Below are 11188 nucleotides of genomic sequence, written 5' to 3'. Positions count from 1 at the left end.
GCTCGGATGGATATAGATTGATGTGGGTCTTTTAAACGGTAAATTGTTGTAACGTCCCGACCATCACATCTTAGTATTGGTTTGATATTTAAAGAGAATTTTAATGACTTTAAAAGTTTTGTAAAATATGTTGTTATTCAATCAAGATTTTTTAAAACTCTTTTAAAATTTGGTGTTATTAGTTGTGGATTTGTAAAAAGTTATTAAGAATTTTGATAAATATAGTGTTATTGGATTAAAAGTTTTATAAAGTCATTAAAAGTTTTATGTTATCCAAGTAAAACAAAAGAATCTTGGATTGTTAATGAATTCAAATATTATGTTATTGGTTTAGGATTTTTATATCATTTTCTTCATAACAAAAGTCATGAAAACTCTTTCATCAAATAGAAAGATTGTTAAAGATTTTATGAAAGATTTGACAAGATTAAGAAAAACAAATCAGCATGATTTTAAAAAACTTTCTAATAATCTTTTAGAATCCTTTATTTTCTACTTTATTTTAAGTCATTAAAATTCTCTTTAAATCTCAAACCAATACCCCCCTCTAAGTCTCATGTTCAATTTTAGTCTATGGGCCACATTTTTTAATGGGCTTTACATCCTCTCACTAGACCAGTCGGTTTGATACACCTAGTAGGCTTTAAAGACTTGTTACTGTCCTTACAAATCAGCACATAATTTTTCTTTGTGTTTTGTCCTCACTCACACAGTTCCGACAGTCATTTCTCGGAAGGTTACCCATCATGAGACTACTCCAGCTCAAGCACGCTTAACTCTGAAGTTCTCTCAAATCTCTTGACCGAAAAGATACTGGTGACATAGGTGGTCAAATCAATTATTTCAAACCTCTCTGCAAGTATCTGAAACCGGGATGACACAACTATAACCTCAGTTTGATGGACTTCATGGAATTTTTTGGTGAAGAGCTTAAAACATTGGAAACCTATTAATCATATAATTTGTTAATTAATAAACATTAGTTTTCTAGATTTGAGGTTATCAACTTCAGGTCCCTTCTCTCTCTTAATATTTTCTCTCCCTTCTCTCTTCTAAAGAACTCGCCGCCGCTCTAGGTCTTCGTCTCCGACCGGCGCGTGTGGGCCACCGCGGCCATGGCATCGGTTCGGCTTTAGTTTTATGCTTAGTTTTCTAGTTCGTTCTTTCTTTTGTGGAGAGATCTTTGATTTTTCCAGTCTTTCTCTTTTTAGATCTAGGATTTGGGTTATTTGATTTTGTTGCAGGATTCATTTTTCTTCTTTGCCTGAGCTTTCTATGGCCTAAACCGCGTTGGCTCTAAGCCACTCACAGTCGGTGTGGTGGTGATTCGGTTTTGGCAACCTATTGTTTTAGGTTTCCTCACACAGCTTCAACAGATCGGATCTAGGGCATGATCCGCCGAGGTTTGAGTTATTCTTACTGGTTCAAGTCACTTAGTTGACACTTCCGACCATGGCGTTTCCGATGGTCTCTGAATTGAGTTCTTATGTCTCGCCGCTCAAGATTCCCCAAGGTTTCTTTTATGAAGACTCTAAATCAACAACGTGAGGCAAGATATTCGTAGTCTTTCAAGGTTTTGGTTAACTGTGGTGTCCTTTGTCTTCTAGTTCTTGCGTTTTTGGTTTGTTCGGGCAAAAAGAAATTTGGTTTCTCTGTGTAAAATCTACCATCCTGTTTTAGATCTCTTTTTTTTTTTTTTGGTTCCCCGTGTGTGGGGCTTAGTTTCCGAGAGCTTTAGACCTTGTCGGTTTGTTTTCCCGGGGGTAAAGTATTGTCGGCTTAGTTTCCGGAGGTTAAAGTCCTGCCGACGTTTCTTGTAATTCTCTTTTATTTCCCTTTAATATATATTTCAGATGACAAAAAAAAAAAAAAAAAAAAGATTTAAGGTTATCACAACATCTCCAACAAACCTTCAAACCTTCAAATTTTAAGGAGTTTAAAATTCCAACAAACCCTTAAACTTTCAAATTTTAAGGGTTTTCATAGTGAACTTTCAAACTTGAGGGTCACTATTGAGATCCTCAAAATTTTAAAAAATTTCATTTTAGTTCTACTAATATATATATTTTACAAATAATTCTATTAAATTTAATTATTAGAAATATATCTCAATTTACACTATATTAAATTTGAAATTAGATCACACAAAATATATTTTTTTTTACAATAATAATGCAATAATTAATCATATATGGGAGCATAGCATTATAAAAATAGTTATATTGAGTAATTATATTTTTACATGTAATTTTCTTTTATGTTTTAAAAAATTATATATTATTTTGTTTTATCGTATAAGGTTTTGTATTTTATAATATTGTTTGATATAATTTTTTATTGTGTGATTTACATTTATATATGAAAGTTTTAATTATTAGAATACTTTATTGGTAATATTGTAAACTATAATGTAAATATAAAAAAATTTAGAATTAAATTTGAGGGTTTATCATTGGTGTAAGTGATCCACAAACCTTTATTTTGAAGACATACTCCCTTTAAAATGAAGGCTATTGTTGGAGATACTCTTAATGATCTACTGTATTAAACTTGTAAACACTTTGAAAGTTTGAATATATATGCAATACGTATTTATAGTCCAATGAGAATACATCATCTTTTTAGATGTCTGAACCATGGAGTTCCAACAATTCCAATATATTCTAATTTGTAGTTAGTACATTATCACCTACCAATAGTTGAATTAGTATTAGATGCATTAATTTAGTAGACCTGTAAAATATTTTTCTTATTGACCATATAAGAAAGCAGAACACATTACGAGAGAGGTTTGAGCTTACATTGCTTCAATGTTTTCCAACTGACGACTACTCGTCTTTAAAAGCAAGTCTTCTAGGCGACGGAGTCAAGTCATTCGCTTTAAGACTTTTCATTATACTATAATTAGTTTGATGTAAGAATTAAGATTTGTCATCGATCAATGAATTTTTGTATATTGACTGTTTGACGATGATTGGAGAAAAAGCACCATAACAAATATCTTCTCTAGTAGGGCAACCAAAAAAAAAAAGTGAGAAATATCTTTTTAATAATGTGACAACAAAATAAATATCTTATTAGTAAGTAAAGAATAAAGATAAAGGTAACCAGATTATAAAAAATAGAGAGGATTTGTAAAACGACACAAAAAAGAAAAACAAATAACTAAATGATGAACAATTTTAATTGTAGAGGCTTGAAGAAAATTTAAAAACACATGAATGAAATATTAATAAAAATGTTTAAAAGGAACTAATAGACAAATAAATAAATATCTTTTTGTTCATGATTTTATCAGATTTGAATATGAGACAACACTAAGACCTTACAAACTACTAAGTTATTATATGCCTTGATCACTTTGACTCAGGTTTTTAATGTTTTTTTTGGAAAAAAGATGTCCAACTATACGAGGTATGACGCAATACATGGCCACACATCTCAAGTTTAATAAAGGATGCTCAACTACATCAAGTATATGTTTGGCATGGCCACATGCACCAAGTATTTGACGTCATGTGTTTTACATCATGGACATAAAATCTCGATTCACCAGGTCCTTTCTTCCGACAACTACCGGCGTTGACTCATCAGAACCATAATCGGGGAAAACTAAAACCCGACCCGAGCACCTGTAAACAGAATAAAATACCCGACCCGGACCCAATTTTAATGGGCTTGTTATCTAAATTAAAAAAAAAACACATGCCCATTTTCTAATTATTCATCGATCAAAACAAGAAAATTGAAAAAGCTGTTTGAAAAAATTTTATCGTTTTATCGAAGATATCGAAGAACTGTGAGAGCATCTTTTCAATTAGGTTTTTTAACAGAGATAATGCAGTGAAATCTTTGCTGGAAATCGGAATAAAGAAGACATTGCCTGTTGATTCTCGTCCCAATGAGGTAAAGCTGGCATTTTGCTGTTGATTTTTAACTTTTATTTTGTCGTTTTAAACAAGTGGGAAAGTGTAGTTGTTGTCGGGAAGATTCAATTCTTCTTTATATGTTACTTAGTTTATTGTCTAGTCTTGTTGTGTAGCCTTATTTTGGTTATACATTGTTAATAGGTTATTGTCGAGGTTATTGTCGGGTTCATTAGTTGTTTATAACAACTTGTCTTTGTCTTCTCTGAATTATTATTTTTTGTTTTGTAGTGGAAAAATTACAGTGAAGGTGAATTGCCATTATTCTGGCCAATTCAAGACAGAAAATGGAGTGTTGAAGTACGACGATGGAGTTATTGAAGTTTTTGAGGTTGATTCAGTGACAATTTTTCAAGACATATTGCTAAAAATGCTTGGAAAAAGAGTCAACAATCTTGGGAGAATGTGGTACAAGCTACCATTTGAAGAACTTGCTGATAGGCAGCCTCTATGGGAGAATGTTGATAGCAATAAGAATAAATTGGTTTCAAAAGGGCGTTGGATGGGAGAGGTGGACATCTTCTTTGAAAAGGCAGAAGAAGAACCGCTTGAAGCTGCTGGAGAAAAAGAACCGCTTGAAGCTGCTGGAGAAAAAGAAAAAGAAGTTGCTGAGAAAGCCATAGAAGATGATTGTGGGGATGATAGTGGGGATAGTAAATCAGATGCAGGTTTATCCGAACCTGAAGAGTCAGATCAAGAAGATGAGATTGTTGACAATGATGCTGGTATTGCAGTGGAGAACATTCAAGTTTTCAACAATAATAATTATGAAGAACAAATTCTGGATGACGATGAAGTATATCCTACAACGGATGATGAATCTGGCGATGAAGAAGAACAAACAGAGAGATTGGTTAAGAAAGGCTTACCTGATGGAGTCTTTAGTTTGAGGCAGTTATTCAATAGTGGGAGTGAGTTTAAGAAGAACATCATCCGATATATATTGAAGACGAGAAGCAATGTGGTGTATGCTAGGTGGGAGAAGGATAAGCTTGAAGCTGTTTGTAAAGCAAAAGGTTGTACTTGGAGCATATATTGTGCTATAGAGAATCCGATTGGGAAGTGGATGGTGAAGCGTTATCATAGTGAACATCTATGTCATCCAACCGGAAGGTGTGAAACGATAAAGACTCCTATCATCGCTGATCTCTTCTTAGAAGATATTAGAAGAGATCCTGAGATGAGTGGTCCGGAGATAAAAGATGAGATGAAAAGGAGGTACAACATTATTATCTCACCAAACCAGGCGAAAGTTGCAAGGAGGAAGATATTTGATAAGCTGCAAGCTGAGTGTGATGAGCAATTTTCACGGTTAAGGGACTATGAGCTGCAACTACGGACCAGCAATCTGCACACTACAGTGGAGATTAATACGACAACAAGGGATGATGGCAGCGAGGCATTCTCGCAAATATACATTTGCTTTGAGGCTTTGAAGAGTTCTTGGAAACAGAATTGTAGACCAATCATTGGTCTGGATGGTACACACTTGAAGAACGCTATGCAAGGGCAGCTGCTTACTGCTGTAGGAAGGGACCCTAATAACCAGATATTTCCAATAGCATGGGCTGTAGTTGATTGTGAGAACAATCCCAATTGGGAATGGTTTATTCGAAAATTAAAGGAAGACTTGAGCTTGGGGTTAGGTGAGAACATCACCTTAATTTCCGACATGCACAGAGGTTTGATTCATGGTGTCGCTACAGAGTTACCAAAGGCAGAGCATCGTGCCTGTGCACGACACATCTATGGGAACTTGAAGAGAGATCACAAGTCAGACATGTTGAAACCTTTGTTTTGGCGAATTGCAAGCAGTTACAACAAGGCGGATTATAAAGAAAATTTGAGCATATTCAAGGAATTTGATCCCCAGGCTTGTAAGACTCTACTACGAAAGGATCCAAGTTCATGGTGTAGGGCGTTTTTCAGGGTTGGTTGTTGTTGTGCTGATACACACAACAATCACACTGAGTCATACAATAGAACCTTAAAGATCGCAAGGAGGAAGCCATTTGTCCAAATGTTAGAACTTATAAGAAGGGATGCAATGCAAAGGGTTGCCAATAGGTCTATTATTGCTGAAAAAGAAGCTGCAAAATTCACAAAAAAGGCAAGGAAAGAGCTGGAAAAATCTTGTGAAGAAGCGCAATATTGTGCATTGATTTCTAGCACCGGTGGAGAATATGAGATTGTTGAGTTCGGGATTGGATACACCCTCAACTTGAACAATCGTGAATGTGCATGCAGAAAATGGGATTTGACGGGTATACCTTGTCGTCATGCTGTGTGTGCAATCAGAGAACTCAATCTGGAAGTGGAAGACTATATATCAGATTACTACTTGAGTGAGAAATGGAAGGGAACATATAGAAGAGGTTTGAAGATCAACCGGAAATTGGAGGAGCTTTGGTTGGCATGGAGCATCAAGATCAAGATGATGCTGAAGTGCAAGATGTGTCATCAACAGCACCATAAGGAAGTCAAGATGATGTTGGTTGTTGTTGTGTTCGGGTTCTTTTTGGGTGTTGTGTTTGGGTTCTTTTTGGATATTAACATACTTTGGTTGTTGTATTTCATTCTTGTGCCATCCAAACAAAAAGTTCTTTAAACCATCGACTTTTGGTTCAATATGTTAAACGGAACAAATCCTACAAATCAACATCAATAAGAACTACTTGACAAATCCAAGTACGATGAAATACATTACATAGTAATTAACTTAACCAAGTACGATGACTCCAATTGCACAAACAAGCAAGCCTGTCAAACCCGTGATAACGAGGCGTTGACGAGACACAATTGCTTCCATATCATCAATCTTCTTCTTCTGCAACTGATTTCTCTCTAAATCCCCCTTCAGCTCCATGATTGTCGTTGATAGTTGACTTATTATCTTATTCTTCTCATTAATTTCTGCTTGAGCTTCAACCAATGCTCTTCTCGGCCAGCCTTTCACTTCTTCTTCATCAACCCAACTAAAGTACTTACAGTGACCATTACCACTTTCCTACACAAACATCAAACAATTACTTAATCAACAAAGCTACTCACCTCAACATATATCGAAATTCAAGTGATACATACCTTGTACAGCTCACACCCGAGGAACCTTCGATTTGGATTTCTTGCCGTTTTCGAGATGAACATCTTCGCCGGCAATCCACAATCACAAACTTGCCCGACTCCAGACTTGCTGCTCATGCTACTAGACGATTCCGATGTTAATTCCATCTTCACTCCGAATTGAAGTTTCTCACACGATGAAGAACCCTAAAATTCAATTTTTTTTCAATTCGATTTGGGAAAAATGGAATCTGTGTTTTTTTTTTAATTTAGATAACAAGCCCATTAAAATTGGGTCCGGGTCGGGTATTTTATTCTGTTTACAGGTGCTCGGGTCGGGTTTTAGTTTTCCCCGATTATAGTTCTGATGAGTCAACGCCGGTCGTTACCGGGAGAAAAGACCCGGTGAATCGAGATTTTATGTCCATGATGTAAAACACATGAAGTCAAGTACTTGATGCATGTAGCCATGCCAAACATATACTTGATGTAGTTGAGCATCTTTTATTAAACTTGAGATGTGTGGCCATGTATTGCGTCATACATCGTGTAGCTGGACATCTTTTTTCCTTTTTTTTTCCAATTATAAATTTGCTCGCATGTTTGATTAGATAACAAAACATGTTTCCTTCGCAATGTTTTTAATAATCTTTTACCCTTTTTCAATTGATAATAAACATTTTGCTGCTACCTCAAGTTGCCACATATCAAAACCATTACGTTCAAGTTGCTTCTAGCCTTCTACTACTTTTTTTTTTTTTTTTTTTGTTCAAATCCTTCTACTACTAGGAAAGACGAAACACCTAAAAGTGTCCACATTAGTTTCATGGCGTTAAGAATAATGTTAGAAAATTAAATTATAATCTTACGCATTTATTATATATATATATGTGGTTCACTGCACCCATTGTAACGGTTAATTCCGACGAATCTATACAAACTTTAATTAAACTATAAATTAGGCTAATAAACAAACAAGGATAGCTAGTTAGTAGTCACAAAGCACATAACAACAATGTTGTGTCTGGTTGGGTAAAGTTAAGGGACAAGCAAATCATTTTTTAAGCAACGGCCTAACTATTAGACAATTTGACACGTATGAAACGCAATCAAGACACATGTATCCATCCACTTGCATCACTACATATCTATTTCGTGAACATTAAACTATAGTTATAAAAAAAATTTGCCACAAAACTAAGTGGGTATATTAGTTTGAGATTTGAATAAAGTTTTAATTTTTTTAAATATTATGTAGAATTAATTATTATTAGATTAAAATTTTGTTAAATTCTGTTAAAATTTAATGTCATTAGTTTGTGATTTGTAAAAAGTCATTTAAAATCTTAATAAATATGGGTTATTAGATTCAAACTTTTTTAAAGTCATTAAAAGTTTTGTATTATTTAATTAAAACAAAAAAATCTATAATTGTTAATGAGTTTCATTATTATGTTATCGGTTCATAATTTTAAATACTTTCGTTACAAAATAAGTCATGGAAAGTATCATAAAAATATATGGATTGTTTGGATGACTTTACAAGATTTTAGTAAACTAATCAACAAAACTCTCTAACAATATTTAACAATCTTTCACTTATTCATTTTTAATGATTTTGTTGAATTCTTTAAAAAATCTTCCTAGATATCAAACCAATACCAGCCTGTTAAAGTAAAATAGTTATAAAAATTAACTGTCAGAGAGATAAATTTAGAATCATCTCTATATTCGGATATCAATAAACTTTTGTACTTTTGTGATTTAAGTGACAATCAAAACTAATTAATTAGAGTTAACAATTCCGACAATGGAGTCGAGATATAACATGCCTCATGTGATAACTATCCTCATCATTTGGCTTAGGAAGTGTTTGTAAGCCACATGATCAAGCATTTTAAATTATGATTAAAGGGACAAGGTGTATCCGATTCATAAAAACTAAAAAATTATTCGTCCCGATTAAATATCGATGACACTATATGATAGATTAATAAGAATACCAATAATAATTAATACAAATATGGTAGAGAGTGGACAGTAGACTCCAGCTAAGAGATAAAGCCAATTAGGTGCGCCTAATTATTTGATTAGTGATAGACCCAAAGCCTCCGCTCTCGGGAGTCTAATCATTTTCTCCATTAAATATTCATAGAAATTTGTATTCCCTCCCAATAATATTAAAACGTTACTCTTCTTACTATATGTTAAATCTGTAAACTAATCATATAACCTTTTTCTTAAAAGAATTTGATTTCGTCGTATGTCGTATCCTAAACCTATGTATTGTCTTTCACCTTATTAAACTGAAAACATTTTCATCATTTCGTTTTATAAACCGTTGGCTTTTGATGGCTTAATAGCTGTAATGACCAATTAAAAGTTCTAACAGCATTTTCACCTGTTACTTCAAAGAGTAAGAGCGATTGTTTCTTATTTTGTCCCATTTGATGGAACATAACGGGTCGACTATTGTACGACGGTTCTTGTCTTTTCGATATACCATTTGTGTTACAATGAAAATTCTATAAGTAAATATTCAAAATATTAATAAACACTATAAAATAATGAACATTTTCAGTTTCAAATTGGTCTAATGTAACAATTAAGATAATTCAATAAGATAATATTTCTTAGTTACGTTTGAAATCCTGTAACCACCAAATTAAAAAGATCCCACTTCAAGACCAGCTCACAATCTACCTGTTCAAACTATAAATGTCAAACTAGCCTACCAAATCAGTGTTCCAACCATCCATGCACAAACTGGGAGACACTACAAAAGAAAACAAACTCGTTGTAATGCACAAAATCTCAAACAGCTAATCCAGCCAAAAAGCTATATTTCATGTTGGCCTTAACTTTGGTTGGACTCCTCTATCTGTTATCCTCCTCCAATGACAACTAGTAACGAAGTGGCCAAGTGGGTGAGGGGATGCAAATGCTGGGCTTTAGATTTAGTAATATGATTTCTCTACTCATAAGCCCATGTTGGTTCTAATTCAGGCCCAAGCAGTTATCTAGTGATACACCCTCTTCAATGTGTTTCTTTTTGTGTTGCTTAAGACATGGCATTTGCTTAAAACTCGTTGTTGCTGTTCAAGAGGTCATGAAAGTCTTCATCCTTCATATGTTTTTTTTTTCTTTTTATCATCCTTCATATGTTGTCTAAATACAATTAGCAAAAACGTGATGACTTATCATAAAAAGAGTGACACCAATAAAAAAAAGCTCCCCAACATTTTCAACTGGAACACTGATTGATAAATAGGGCTTTTACAAAAATTGAAAGGTTTATTTCATTACCTATCCAAAATTTTCACGAAAAGCCATTCAGTCGCTATTGTGCTTTAAGATAATTACTTTATTTTCTAAATTGACTCATTTGCACATCGCATTCATATTTCAACGAATGTAATTTAACAAATGGTAAATAGATAGAAGTCATTGAAATATTATTACTCTTCAATGTTGACATGTTCATAAAACAGATGTACCTACATGTTTTCAATATATACATGTTGGATATGTTTGTATGTATTTAGAAATTTAGACACATTTATTTATAGAGACGGTATAAAATTGTATCTCCAAACTCCAAAATGATATCATCTCAGAGGCTTCTTTCACCGAGCCACACACTATGATGATGAGATAGGTGGAACTATTTACTCTCTGAGGTCTGAGTAGCCTAACACTGAGGAACCGATAGAATTCTAATATCCTTTTTTTTTGTCTTTTTTATTGGAGAAACTCATACTTAAATTATACCTATATTATCTCATTAATATAATATTTGATATTTTTAATTAAAAAGTTTATGTTAGTTCAAATCTTAACTATACTTTAAGCATATCAAATACATTTGCTCGCATTAGACATTTTGTAAAAAACAAATGACAATTTTTACACATTATTTTATCAAAATATCATATAAATTTTAATTACATTTGACATTCTGTATTAAAAATGAAATCAGTTACACATTATTAAATATTCAATTTTTGACAAAAATATCTTTTTATTTTTTTTTATAAATTCTAGTTTTTCAAAATGTATTATAATATTTTACTACTTAAAAATATTATTTTATATTTTTATTAATATTAACTAAAATCAATAAAAAATAGGGGAATTGACAAAAATAACACCATTTTAAGTCGCAAAAAAAAATGACAAAATTAGCATAAACTTATATA

General features: G+C 33.1%; 2 protein-coding genes across 2 annotated transcripts; one reads left to right on the top strand and one right to left on the bottom strand.

The window, feature by feature from the left end:
• The first annotated feature begins 3790 nt into the window (after positions 1 to 3790).
• On the top strand, positions 3791 to 6534 carry LOC147929406 (uncharacterized). The gene is made up of 2 exons (XM_087480600.1): positions 3791 to 3906; positions 4158 to 6534. Exons 1-2 carry the CDS (start codon positions 3902 to 3904, stop codon positions 6532 to 6534), a joined length of 2382 nt encoding a protein of 793 aa, XP_087336726.1. The 5' UTR covers positions 3791 to 3901.
• Positions 6466 to 7256, bottom strand: LOC104738178 (uncharacterized). Its single transcript, XM_010458395.3, has 2 exons — positions 7011 to 7256; positions 6466 to 6933 (listed from the first exon to the last, which is right to left on the bottom strand). The coding sequence occupies exons 1-2, from the start codon at positions 7155 to 7157 to the stop codon at positions 6646 to 6648; spliced, it is 435 nt and encodes a 144-aa protein (XP_010456697.2). The 5' UTR covers positions 7158 to 7256; the 3' UTR covers positions 6466 to 6645.
• Positions 7257 to 11188: the final 3932 nt, after the last annotated feature.

The sequence above is a fragment of the Camelina sativa genome, chromosome 13 (assembly GCF_030686135.1).
Source record: "Camelina sativa cultivar CO46 ecotype springtype chromosome 13, ASM3068613v1".
Lineage (NCBI taxonomy): Eukaryota > Viridiplantae > Streptophyta > Magnoliopsida > Brassicales > Brassicaceae > Camelina > Camelina sativa.
The sequence above is the reverse complement of the archived record's forward strand: the minus strand, read 5'-3'. Positions and strand labels throughout refer to the sequence as shown.

What these genes read in the sequence shown, in the direction of transcription:
- LOC104738178 (XM_010458395.3), bottom strand. Translation starts at nt 7,157, where the DNA reads ATGGAATTAACATCGGAATCGTCTAGTAGCATGAGCAGCAAGTCTGGA. An exon ending in TCGGGTGTGAGCTGTACAAG is followed by an intron (nt 6,934 to 7,010) that starts GTATGTATCACT and finishes ATGTTTGTGTAG; the next exon opens with GAAAGTGGTAATGGTCACTG.